Source organism: Echiichthys vipera (genome assembly GCF_963691815.1).
Source record: "Echiichthys vipera genome assembly, chromosome: 7".
NCBI classification, from domain to species: domain Eukaryota; kingdom Metazoa; phylum Chordata; class Actinopteri; order Perciformes; family Trachinidae; genus Echiichthys; species Echiichthys vipera.
In genome coordinates this window covers 27,113,800-27,127,893 of record NC_139832.1, presented here as the reverse complement: position 1 = coordinate 27,127,893, position 14,094 = coordinate 27,113,800, and the positions used below count along the sequence as shown (strand labels likewise).

General features: G+C 42.8%; 1 protein-coding gene across 1 annotated transcript in view; it reads right to left on the bottom strand.

The window, feature by feature from the left end:
• The window catches only part of LOC310949472 (F-actin-monooxygenase mical2b-like), an 83,161-nt gene that overhangs the window by 7,449 nt on the left and 61,618 nt on the right, over positions 1-14,094 (bottom strand). Inside the window, exons 28-33 of the mRNA XM_083916946.1 lie at positions 13,607-13,744; positions 11,280-11,330; positions 3,399-3,514; positions 2,439-2,651; positions 2,080-2,249; positions 1,531-1,913 (exon numbers count right to left, since the gene is read on the bottom strand). Coding sequence (XP_083773072.1) covers positions 1,531-1,913; positions 2,080-2,249; positions 2,439-2,651; positions 3,399-3,514; positions 11,280-11,330; positions 13,607-13,744 — 1,071 coding nt within the window. The remainder of the gene's footprint in view (positions 1-1,530; positions 1,914-2,079; positions 2,250-2,438; positions 2,652-3,398; positions 3,515-11,279; positions 11,331-13,606; positions 13,745-14,094) is intronic.

Below are 14,094 nucleotides of genomic sequence, written 5' to 3'. Positions count from 1 at the left end.
GGAACACACAAGTGGGAGACATTTGATGTGCACCTGTGTATGGAGATGCTTACAAAATGTTTTTATTCTTTCCTTTTCTTCTTAAACCATGATGAGTGACAGTCATACTTATTTTGAATTTTAGTGCCTTTTTTTATATATTTTTATATTTATTGATGTGCCTACTGATATTTTTTGTTCTGTATCTTTGCATTGTAACGAAAGAAACTTCTTAAACGGATATTATAAAACAGATGGCTCTTATCAAGCAATCCGATTGGTTGTTAGTCATGGTATTATTCCTGTATACCACAGGTATGACGTTGAATTCCTAATTCCTAACATAAACTTGCATAAGATTTCAACATGCTTATAAAGTGATTGGTTAGGGTTATTTAGTAAAAAATATTTATAGAGTGATAGTCTTATTTTTTACAATATATTTCCTCATTTATATATAATCCTGTAATCCTGTTATCATGTTATCCTTATTTCTAACACTCTCTGTTATTGGAAATGTCAATCAGCTGTGCCGGTGCGTCGTGACACTGGTGCCATCTTTAGCTTAAGCTAAAACCACATGTTCACGGACGCAATAGCTAAATCTGTCCAAAGGGAAAAAAAATCTGCAGATATCTTAGTTAGAACAGGATTGAGCTAGCAATGCAGTTTAGTGTTTATGTGTGTTCTTTATTCAGTTTGAGAAACTTCAAGATGTTTACAAGCTAACGTTAGCTTAAGTTGACTGGTGACTGAATGGGCAGTAGAAACGGTCGCTGTTGCTCAAATCTGTCTATAGAAAATTAGTTTTTTTAAGCAGATACCTTAGCTACAACATGATTGAGCTAGCAAAGCAGTTTAGTGTTTATGTGTGTGGCATTTATTCAGTTTGACAAACTTCACAATGGCTACAAGCTATGCTAGGCTATGCTCGGTTAAGCTAACAGGGCCGGCAACAGGCTAAATTACACCAAGATAGTACGTTCCATAGCAACTGCTGGCCAGGATGGCCTATTTCTTTGTAAGAACAATAGTTTATTAATGATTTTTGTTAATAGACACTGTTTAAATTGGAATATGTCACTTTAATATTGCCATAGTCGGTAACCGTTTTATAAACCGTTTTTCTTTTTCAAAAAAGGGTTCACATACAAAGCGGGGAACATAGGTACGCTCCCTTTATGCCCAGGGTATGACTCTATCCGTAACACTCATATGCAGCAGCTTGTTACAAGGGGACATTGTTTCACTTTAAAGCTGCTAAAATTAACATAGTGAACATAGCTGAGTTTCTAGCAGTTAAAGAGTAAGATATGTCCCTCAGGAATTACATACACGTTCATCAGGTCGCCTGAAATATACCTCCAAACTAATTAACTTATTTTCCTTGATGTCTGCTGGATGTGGTAATAAGCAAGTGATGACCGCTAACACGTTCGGCATAACAACTTTATAAGAGGCCAACATGTCAAGTTTGTTGCACTGCTCCAAAGTGGCCCAAAAAGGTTACAAGGATCATGTGCAAAAAAGGTTGTGAATCACTGCACTCACCGTCGTTTCTGAGGTTGGTGAGTATCATCCTGATTTCCTTTTGCATCTCCTGGTCCTGCCTCTCACTCTCTGACGCCTCCCTCTTCCTCAGCCTCAAGGATGAAAACAAGTTAACCTTCCTGCCTGGCAGCGATGCCATGTCGTCGGAGAACACCCCTCCAGAGTCTCTTCGGCCCTTTAGGGACACCTGCTGCAACAGAGAGGGCAGGTCTCGCCCAGCCCCCCACGGACTGGCCCCTACAGACGCCAACCGAGCTTCACGCGTGTCGGCCTTCTTTTCAGCTCTGGGAGGCTCTGGACCCAGGGCGCTGAAGAGGGAGCTAAAGTTCAACGTTCCTTCGGACATGGGCCTCTGTTTGCGGGGGCCTTCACGTTTGGTCCTCCTGGCAAAGCCAAAGACAAACCATAATGTACATTAAATCTGAATTAAATCCAGAAATGAACCGCAAAAGACACAGTTTAGACTGATAAAATGTTTGGATTTGCCCAGAAAAATCTTTCCTACAGCAGCTTTAATGTGTTTCTTAAAATAAAGTATTTTATACAAACATTGTGACTGCGGTATTGGACCTGCTGGAAGGATTCGTCCCACCAAATGTCCTCCTGAAGGCGTTTGCTATAAGCCTGAAGGCAGAGGAGGCCGAGGTAGGGTTTTGGCTCTGGGATGGTTCCCCGTCCTGGCTCGAGTCTGTGTGAAGCTTATCTGCTTCTGCTTGTACCTGATAAAACATCAGAGGACAGGAAATATGCGGTTAACATAATGTGGAATTAACTTCTCTTATCTCACTCACATCACTGTCTTTGGATCACTGCGCTACACTGGAAGGACTAGCGAGCGATAGAGAGCTGAAAATAGTATGCATGTGCAGGCTCATTATGCTCTAGAACCACTAACATTGGTACTCCACCTGGTCTTTATGTTGCTGTGTGTTTGTGTTGATCTGAGTTTCCTCTGGTGTGACCAGCATGTTCCAGTTCAGAAGCTTCTCTTTCTCAGAAAGAGATAACATCAAGCGTTTCTTTGGGGAGGACGAGTGGCAGTCTGAGGGCTCTTCACTCTTCTCACTTCCCTGTGAGGGATTCTGGGGATCTGCTGCTGTCTTGGATCCGCTGTCAGAGTTCTGAAAGAACAGGAACCTTGTCAGTGCACAAAAAGTCTACTTGCGCACAGGGTTGATAAAAATATTAATGCAATGTCAGTGGATTATACAGAAGACATCATTTTACCTCTAGTTACATTATTCTCATTATCGTTAACATTGTTCTGATAAAATGTGTTAGGGCCCGACTGATATGGGATTGTTGAGACCAATGCCAAAAAAATTACAGGCTACTAATATGGTGACTGAATCATTTTTGAGCTAGAATGAAAATAAACCTTTTCTGGATGTGGAATGTGCATCGATTTTGCACCAGTAAGACTCTGCAAAGGTACTCAGAAGGCTGCTTTCCTAAACAAATAACTTTATTTATACTCCATTTCTATAATTTATATTATATTCAACATTATTATACATCATACGCACAACGTGATACAATGTCAACCAATTCCAGAAATGAAAACTGAGAAATTAAAGAATAAAATTAGCTAAATAAAAATCATGTTTGGTATCAGTCAATTGCTGATGATTTAAATAAAGAATAATAAAAAAAAATAGCTATAGGGAACCAATTCCTAAATCACCCCGAGCATCGTTTTCTGCATCATGTTCTGTAAAAAATGTTTTACATACTGTATCAGAAAACATACCCTCCAATATGATAGATAGCGATATGTGATAGTTTATTATAGGCCTACCAATATACAGTATGTGTCAGACTATGTGGTGCGTCTCCAATAAATCAGGAAAAAAATCAGTGTAACATACAGTTTGATTTTCAGTGTTCTCCTCAAAGTCACAGTCGGCTTCTGGGACGGTCTCTGGGGCCTCTTTGTCCAGAGGCCAGCTTCTCTGGAAGTGCTTGATGTAGATCAGAGGGAAAGCTGTGCAAGGGCAAAAAATGTACTCTCAGTCGTTTGCTTGAGTGGGGCGGACTTGTCGTTTCTCTTATAAAGAGAAGACTCCTCATTACTAACTAACTCCCTTTGCGACGTAAGCACTAATCAAAACATTTGGACTCGTCACAATGGAAAAGTGTAATTGTAGATAATAAAATGAATGATGGCTGCATTCCATTTAGCTGCTTCAGTTTCAGGTCCTGGTGTGTCACTGTCACGGCTTACTGGAGGATCTGTGCATTTCACATGACATGTTAGTATGTATGTTGTGGAAAAAGGCTTATTATACATTTCCATGTGTAATAATACATTCTTAATGGAGCAAGATAAGTTTAAAATAAATCTGAAACACAGCAGCATTAAACTTGAGATTTGCATGCGGGCAAAGGTGTCACTAAAATATAATTACTGGACAAAACAAATGATATGATAAACCCAAAACATTGAAGAATAAGGCCACAGAGCAAATGATGAAAACAGAACTTTGGGCATGACTGTCTGTCAGAACAACAATACTGACCTCAAGTGTTTTACATGCTGCATTACAACAGTTTATACTGTATCTGTACTTCTGACCTCAGGCACCATCACTGTGCAGTGTCTTTCCCTGTCTGTTAGGACGCCTCCCCACTGACAATTATTTGATTTATAACACTGCATACTTGTATTTATATGTGTACACGTCACAGTAGCTGAGGCTATAAGAAAAATGAAGAAATACCAATAGGATTTGATCAAAAATGACAAGAAATCTCAGGGATTATAGGCAAGGGGAGAGCAATTTGAGATGAGCCTGTTTTTACTCAAGGTGTGTTTTAATTGAGGGCATGGCAGTAATGTATCCAACTGTGACGGCCATAGCCGTGTGTACTTGTGTGCTTGCCTTTTTGTTGCCTTTTATAGGTGTCTGTGGCCTGCTGCCTTTGCTGATGGGAGGCTGTCTGCTGCTGTGGCCCTGCCTCTGCTGCTGTGGCCCTGCCTCTGCTGCTGTAGCCCTGCCTCTGCTGCTGTAGCCCTGCCTCTGCTGCTGTGTGTCTCCGCCTCTACCTATGATTGCCACTGGCTGCACCTGTGGGAGAGCCTTTAAAAAGCCTGGCCTCCTGAGTTCACTTTCTTCCTGACTGCCGAGATGAAGCTTGTACCTGTGGTGATTGTGTTTATTGAACTCACAAACTGGAAGTAAAAGTTCACAATTGACTCTGTTGTGTGTGGTCCTCCCTTCTTTGTTGCGGCCTTAACGAGCAGGTCGTAACAAATGGGGGCTCGTCCAGGATCAACATCTAGGGCATTGATCTATATATTTTTTGATGTTGGATATTTCTTTTGTTTGGAAAATATTTGGGGAGGGGCCATACTAACACACACTGCTTTGCTGTGGTGAGGTTTGGGGATATTGTTTGTGGCTGCAGAACCATGCCATGTGCTCAGACAGTATTTGGCTATGGGGGAGGATTTTAATCATATAAAACTGTTGTCCTGACTGGAGCATTTGTTTGTTCCCCCAGATAGGTTGTAGCAACAGTTCTTCGTTAGGAAGGATTGTTGAGGTTGTTTTTTTTCAGGGCTGTTTGTTGTTTTGGTGTGTTGTCCGCGTGGTTAGTAGCAATTGTCTCGGGGGCACCATCCGTAGCATTGGCTGGGACAGTTTGTCTTCCCCAGTGCAAGCGGGTTTTAGGTGCATAAATACCCACCACCAGTACACATACGAAGACTAGGGTCGAGTTAGCTAGAATTTGGCTAGGCAGTTCAGGGGGGAAGCTCCTTTTGTTTTTTTTTTAATCCCATTCACTCTTTTGCTGGGCTGTCTGTGCTGTGCTATGGTTCTGCCGTAACTGGTGAACAGAAATGTAAAATTCTGTGTGATTGGGGTATTTAATATCAAAAATATGTCTTGTGACCATAGTAATCCGTTGGTCAATGACTTTTTACAGCGGCCGGTGCGTAGTACATTGTCTCAATTTAAAAAGGCAGATTTGATTGACTTGGCTTTGCACTTAGGCTGGCAAAAACCTGAACCTGAACAGATGCCTAATAAAACTGAATTAAAGGGCATTGTTGAGGAGTTGACAGAGTCAATGGATATTATTGAACCTGAGCAGGTTAAAGGTTTTGGTGTGATGCTTTCAGGAACATGTGATAAGTTATCTGCGGAGCAGTATATGCAGCTTGAGAAAGACAAGCTCGGGCTGGAACGGGAAAAATTGCACTTTAAGTTGGAACATAAAAAACTGCAGGCTGAGCAAGCATATAGAGCTAGGGAAATGGATATACAGGCAGAGAGGCTAGCTTTGGAAAGGGAAAAGTTGAAGCTGGAACAGTTAAAACTGGAGTCTTTGAGGGAAAGAAGGTCTAGCAAATCTCTCTTGGGGGCTGGAGAACCATGGCAACCTGTTGGTCCTACCAGCTTTGATGTTGCTGCTCAGTTGCGCCTGTTACCCAAATTTAATGAAAGGGATCCCGATACATTTTTTATTTTGTTTGAGCGACTGGCAGATTCTAGAGGATGGCCTGATGCAGATAAAACATTAATGCTACAATGTGTATTCACAGGTAAGGCACAGAGCGCCTATTCTTCCCTTAACTCTGTTGATAGTTTAGATTATGCTAAAGTAAAGGCTGCAGTACTGAAGGCATACGAGCTGGTGCCGGAGGCCTACAGGCAGAAGTTCAGGAGATGGAGGAGGGATGACAGGCAAACGCATGTTGAGTTTGCACATGAAATTTCAGCTCACTTTGCTCGCTGGTGCTCGTCCTCTAATGTTGATAACTATGAGGATCTATGTAATCTCATCGTGTTAGAACAATTTAAAAACTCTGTGCCGCATCACATTGCCGTGTATATTAATGAAAACAAGGTTAAAACAGCTTCAGTAGCTGCTATTTTAGCAGATGAATATGTATTGACCCATGTTGGTGGCTCAGAACAATATAAATATGGTGCAAAAGTCTCAAAAAGAGAGAATGGGAGGTCTAATCCGTACAAGTATGGTGGTTCTCATCAGGACTCCCAGACTTGTGTCAGAAATGTTCCAGGGACAGATGGTAGATTTGATCCAGGAAGGGTCTGTCATTCCTGTAAAAATAAGGGTCACTGGAAGGGGGAATGTCCAATTTCTAGGTCTGATCACAATGTAATGGAATCTAATGTGTATGTCAAGTCTGCAGGTTTAGTGGCTCCAGGATCATCAAAGGTGACAGAACCACTCCCTGCATCAACTTCTCCGGTGCTCCCAAAGGAAGATATGTATGCTCCTTTCATGACAAAGGGTTTTGTTTCTATTTGTGAAGGTGACCGGAGGCCTGTTAAAATCCTGAGAGATACAGGGGCATCACAGAGCTTCATTGTAAAAGACCTGCTGCCATTTTCACCAGCTACTGATACTGGTGACGCTACTCCAGTTCTTGGCATTAGTTTGGTCCCTTTAAAGGTACCTTTGCACCGACTTAATTTATTTTCTGAGTTGGTTGAGGGCGAAGTGGTGATGGGAATCTGCAATTCGTTGCCTATGGATGGCGTGGATGTTATCCTGGGTAACGACTTGGCTGGGGCGAATGTGTGGAAGGATGTGTTACCACCACTGGTACTGACAGCATCACCAAGGTGTTGTGAGGAGCAAGATCAGTGTTCAAGACAGCATCCTAATGTTTTTACTGTGTGTGCGGTGACTCGAGCAATGAGCAAGGCTAATTCACAAGCACACTCTTCAGAGTTGGGTTCTCAAGGGGAGGTGCCTGAGAAAGTCCAGGATAAGCCCGTGCTGTGTCCTTTCCCTTTGCCATCCATCAGTAGGGAAGAACTAATTTCCGAGCAGGCAAAGGATCACACTTTAACACATGTGCTCGACATGGTTTGCCCCAAGAGCAAAGTAGGAGAGCTTAAAAATGGCTATTTTCTTCAAGAGGGTGTGCTGTTGAGGAAATGGTCTTGTGTAGTTAACAATGTTGAGGTGGATCAGGTGGTGCAGGTTGTGGTGCCAGCAGCTTTTAGGCAATTGGTGTTACATACGGCGCATGATGGTGCGGCTGGGCATCTGGGAATAAAAAAAACCTATGATCGTGTGCTTCGTCATTTCTTCTGGCCGTTGTTGAAACGTGATGTGTCTGCATATTGTAAAATGTGTCACACATGTCAACTGACTGGTAAGCCAAATCAGAAAATCAAGCCAGCTCCATTATGTCCAATTAAGGTACTGGAGAATCCCTTTGAGCACCTGATTGTGGATTGTGTGGGCCCACTGCCAAAGAGTAGGAATGGCAGCAGCTACTTGTTGACGGTGATGTGTAAGGCTACAAGGTACCCAACAGCATTTCCTTTACGTTCCATTAAAGTTAAGCCTGTGATTAAAGCTCTGACTAGTTTTATTGCCACTTTTGGCATTCCTAAGGTCATACAATCAGATCAGGGAAGTAACTTTATGTCTCGAACTTTTACTACCGTGATGAAGCAGCTTCATGTGCAACATAACATTTCAAGTGCTTACCATCCAGAGTCTCAAGGGGCTCTGGAAAGGTTTCATCAAACATTGAAGTCAATGCTGAGATCGTATTGTACAGAGTTGTCACATGATTGGGAGGAAGGTCTTCCCTGGCTTTTGCTTGCAGTGCGAGAAGTTTGCCAAGAAAGTACAGGATTGAGCCCGAATGACTTGGTCTTCGGTCATAAAGTCCGTGGCCCATTGGCAGTTTTGAGTGATCACTGGAAAAGTGTGGATCCTCCCGATAACATTTTGACTTATGTCAATGATTTCCGCTGTCGTTTGTATACAGCTTGTGCAACTGCCCGGAAGAAGCTTGGTGGGGCTCAGACGAAGATGAAGGACCTCTTTGATCAGAAAGCTCAGGCTCGCCAGTTTCAGCCAGGTGATCAAGTTTTGGCACTGTTGCCAATTGTAGGCTCCCCCTTTCAGGCAAGGTTTCATGGACCATACACAGTTAAAAGTATGATATCTGAATGTGACTATCTTATCTATACACCAGAGAGAAGAAAGAAGGTTCAATGGTGTCACATTAATCTGTTGAAGCCATATTATGGTGGGCAGGCAAATGTGGGGGCTGTCAGTGGGAGTAGTGTCGTATCACCACATAAAAGCGAATCTAAAGTTGTCCTGGCTGTTGCAACATCTGCTAGTAGGTCATCTGAAGACTTTGCTGTTCCATCAGAGGAAACTGTTACAGGGAAACTGAACAACTCTGCTTATTTGAACAACCTGGACAATCAGTTGAGTTACCTGTCAGGTCCTCAACAAACAGATTTGATTCAGTTAATCAGTTCCCATCTTTCTTTGTTTTCAGACACTCCGTCACGTACTCACCTGATCCAACATGACATTGATGTTGGGGATGCTAAACCCATTAAACAACGCTTCTACCGTCTTTCAATAGACAAGAGAAGACGAATGGAGAAAGAGGTTGAGTACATGTTAGACAATGGCATGGCAGAACCAGTATCATCCAGTTGGGCTTCGCCATGTTTATTGGTTCTAAAGCAGGATGGATCTGACAGGTTCTGTACAGACTTTAGGAAAGTCAATGCTGTCACAAAACCTGATTGCTTCCCAATGCCACGTATTGACGATTGTGTGGACGAGGTAGGGAATGCAATGTTTGTGACAAAACTTGACCTTTTAAAGGGGTATTGGCAAGTGCCATTGACACAAAGGGCAAAAGACATGTGTGCATTTGTTACTCCTAGAGGGCTGTTTGCGTATAATGTCATGCCATTTGGATTGCGAAATGCTCCAGCTACGTTCCAACGTTTAATGAACAGGGTTTTAAAGGGGCTTTCTGGATGCACGGCATATTTGGATGATGTTGTTGTGTATAGTGATTCTTGGGAATCACATGTTCAAAGACTCAATGCCCTGTTTAAACGCCTAGTGGAGGCCAACTTGACAGTTAACCTGTCGAAATGTGAATTTGCCAAGGCAGCCATTACATATCTTGGTAAGGTTGTGGGCCATGGCCAGGTATGTCCAGTGAGGGCTAAAGTGGAAGCGATTGATAGGTACCCTGTGCCAACAACCAAAAAAGAGTTGGGGAGGTTTTTGGGATTGGTGGGATTTTATCGTTGTTTCTGTCAAAACTTCTCCACTGTTGTTGCTCCACTAACTAACCTGCTGAGTAAGAAAGCTGCATTTGTGTGGTCTCCCCAGTGTCAAGCTGCTTTTCTTGCTGTGAAGCGCCTCCTCTGCTGCTCTCCTGTACTTGCAGCTCCTGACTTTGATCGACTCTTCAAGATTCAGGTGGATGCAAGCGGAGTTGGTGCAGGAGCGATACTGTTACAGGAAGGGGAAGCAGGAATTGATCACCCAGTTTGTTTCTTCTCCCGTAAGTTCAAATGTCACCAATTGAACTATTCAGTTGTGGAGAAGGAAGCCCTAGCATTAATATGGGCTCTTCAATTTTTTGAGGTTTATGTAGGATCTGGCGTGATGCCAATTACTGTGTACACTGACCATAATCCTCTTACCTTCCTATCCAGTATGCAGAACAACAACCAACGGTTGATGCGTTGGTCACTGTTTTTACAACCATTTAATCTGAACATTTGCCATATTAAAGGTCGGGAGAACGTGATGGCAGATGCTCTGTCTCGGACCTAGAAAGGGCCTTTATGAAGACCCTAAGGGTCTTTTTTTTATGGGGGGGAGTGTGACGGCCATAGCCGTGTGTACTTGTGTGCTTGCCTTTTTGTTGCCTTTTATAGGTGTCTGTGGCCTGCTGCCTTTGCTGATGGGAGGCTGTCTGCTGCTGTGGCCCTGCCTCTGCTGCTGTGGCCCTGCCTCTGCTGCTGTAGCCCTGCCTCTGCTGCTGTAGCCCTGCCTCTGCTGCTGTGTGTCTCCGCCTCTACCTATGATTGCCACTGGCTGCACCTGTGGGAGAGCCTTTAAAAAGCCTGGCCTCCTGAGTTCACTTTCTTCCTGACTGCCGAGATGAAGCTTGTACCTGTGGTGATTGTGTTTATTGAACTCACAAACTGGAAGTAAAAGTTCACAATTGACTCTGTTGTGTGTGGTCCTCCCTTCTTTGTTGCGGCCTTAACGAGCAGGTCGTAACACAACTAAGATATTTACTTTTTTTCAGGATATGATGCATCCCTGAGAATCATCACTTTGGATCTATAATAAACAATTTTCAAAATATGCCCCCCCCCCCCCCAAAAAAAAAAAAGTGTTCTCTCAGCTCAAGAGAGGCTTTGACTAAAGTTCATAATGCCACATCATTTCGGCTATAATATGTAAGAATGCAATGTAGAGTACAGTAAAATAATGTTTTAATAATAATAAATATCCTAATAACTTCCCCGGGCCTCTTGGTTTAAATCACCCCAGCCCCACAATTCTAATAGTATCATCCAGTAGTTTAGAGCTAGCTTCCTGCTAACGTTATAGCCTCATGTTGTAGCTTCCTTAAGTATTAACACGTGTACGATTTTTAAAAACTTGTGTCGTATGTAATTGTTCAAACACTAAAATCATGAATCCAAAAACATACCACTTTTTCTGCGGGCCATCACAGGGTGTATAAAATGGATAACGCTTGACAAGTGTGATCACATGACTCATTTTGCCTCTGGTTGCCTAGAAACAAGGGGTGGCTCAACTTCCCCACAGGTTCAAATCACCCTGCTCTCCCCTACTTCCCATAACATTAAATTACAATCAGCCCAGTGAAAGCCCAGGAACATGAATGAATTGAAGACGGGAGAAACAATGCATAGACAACTACAATAACGGTCTGAGATACTCACCCGCTCTGATCTTCCATTTCCGTCTATTATTGTGTTTGGTGTCGCAGTGATCTGCAGAAATAGGAGACAGAGGCCGAAAAAAAGAGACCAAAAGAAAGCAACATGTTACATGATAACAGTCCAAAGGCCAAATCTCTGCAGTGTGTTTTCAGGACACTCTGGTTCTCCACACAGCATGTCACACACTGTAGCCAGTGTTTACAGGGGATAAGCATCATCTCAAATTAAGAATCATCAACTTTCAAAAATAAAAAGTGCCAAAAAGAGAATTTATAGCAGCCGTAAGTCGGGTGAAAACACATTATGAAGCAAAGTACAGCCATCTGTGAGGCTGTACGTACAGGCGCAGCTGTGTTTTGAGAAAACCGCTAACATCAGCATGCTAACATGCTCACAATGAAAATGTTAATGCTGATGTTTAGCAGATATGTGACTTTAGCCTTTGCTAATGAGCAAACACTTGACGTGTTGATTGTTCTGGATGAAAAGTCAGAGGATCACAAAAGTTGGGATGCATGGATGTGAGGTCACGGCACCACATCATCATGATTAATCCATAAATGTCTGTTTGAAACAGGCAGGGAACTTAGAGCTGGGTTAATCTATTAGAAGAAGAAGAAGAAGAAGAAGAAGAATTCCTTTATTTGTCCCGCAATGGGGAAATTAAATTTTTTTCACTCTATTATTAATTTTCATTTTACACACACGGGCCCGAAATACACACACATGCACAGACAGGACCTTTATACATGCAATTAATGGAGAGATGTTAGAGGGGGCTGCCAGTGACTGGCGCCCTGAGCAGTTGGGGGTTTGGTGCCATGCCCAACAGCACCTATGGACTGAGCCACTGCCGCCGATTAAATGAATCACACACTATTTTGATAATCGATTAATGGCTTTGAGCCATCTTTATGAAAAGTTTGAATTCTCTGATGTAGCTTCTTTAAAGTGTAATTACGCTGCAAAATCATCCCATGGTCTTTTTCGAAATTTACATACATCAAATAAGCCAGAGACAGCCGGACGTGGCTACCACTGATTAGCTCTGGGCTTTACGCTGAAGGCATTAAAACGGCTTTTTTAACATCTTAGACTGCTCAAAAAAACACCAAACCCTGCATTAGCATGAGAAGAGTCCCTACACATATTGCATTTGGTGTTCGATTTGAATGGACTTTATTATGAGAGGAGCTGGTACCGGGCCAGTTTGTAAGTCTTTAAAACACTCTTTAAATAAACTCTGGGTTCACTAACTACGTTGCTGGTGCTTCGTTTTATGTGTAGGGACTCTTCTCATGCTGCTGCAGAGGTTTGGTGTTATTTTGAGCAGTATTAGTGGTTAAAAAAGGCGTTTTAATGCCTTCACCGTACTGCCCCGAGCTAATCAGTGTTAGCCACGTCCAACTGTTAGCAACTCTCCCGGATTTCTGTGTTAATAGTTTATACACGAAAACAACTGTCTCGATGGCTTATTTTTTTCAGGGGTGCCCAAGTCCAGGCCTGGAGGGCCACTGTCCTGCATGTTTTAGGTTTCTCCCTGCTCCAACTCTAACCCTTTCCCTCCAACACCGGAATTGGGCATCCCTTGCCAGTGGCAGATTAAGGTGGTCATGGGCCCCTAGGCTACTGTTTGTTTGGGCACCCAACATTATTAATCATGCTTTACCCCCCCCCCCCCCCCCTGCTAGATCAATTTAGGAATTTTCTTAAGTAGATCTTGGTCCCATTGTTCTTTCAGTCTTTGGGCTGTTCTTATTGGTTCAGTCACTTGGCAACCTCCTCCAAATGTTCTCTGCCGCAGGTTACCAGACTGATCTGCAAGTAAAATACAATGGAGGCTACACCTGGGGCACCTAGGCTGCAGCCTAGGCCAGCCTGTACATTAATTATTATTTCCTGGTTTCTTTTTTCCTCTGTGACAGTACTGTAAACTGAATACCTTTGTCTAAATAGAACGGTCTTCTAGTAATTAGCGTCGCTCCTGCATGTGCAGAAATGTGTGTGGACAGACTGTCGGGCCCAGGAAAACTCTGCTACTGAGATAAAATAAACATTCAGCTAAGTGTGGGAGAAAACCCAGAGTATGTCAGCCGCACCCTGATCTCCCAGACATTAGCAGGGGGAGCGACTCCAACAATAACACACACTTCCTAAGTAGGGTCACCAGTTAAAGGTCAGCCAGTTTAAGATTTTCTCTCAGGGAATATCATGTTTTCAAGTAATAACAGCCAGTGATGCACTCATTTCACAGTATCCACCCAGTGCTGCATATTTTGGGAGCTTGAAAATCAGACCACAGACAGTACCGTAGGAGCCACACTGACCTCTGGTACTCTCTTGGCTTTGGCCCTTGGCCTCTGCAGTATCTTGTGCAGTGGGTTTGACTATACAGGAAGCATCCAGAGCGTCAACAGCCATCTCAGAGTCTTCAGGGACTCTTTTCTGACCTTTGTCAAGCTGATCTGTAAAAAGTAAAAACAGTATGTGGGCATTAAGTTTTAACCATCTTTGAATGAATGCAAACCTAAGTTACAATAGACATTTACTAGCAATGTAGCTTATTTCATGCATGATGTCTCGGTGGGAGTCTACTTCAACAGGTTAGCGGTTTCTGCACTTCTTATGTACTATAGTATTTAAAACTATCATATGCCAGGTACCAAACATATCCTAATATACTTTTCATACAGTAAAGCACACTTAGTGAAAATCATGAATATAGTTTATGCGTCTGTGACATACGAGTGTACTCCACTCCACAAAACAATAGACTTCAATTAGCAACACACTTCACAACACTGATAAAATACAT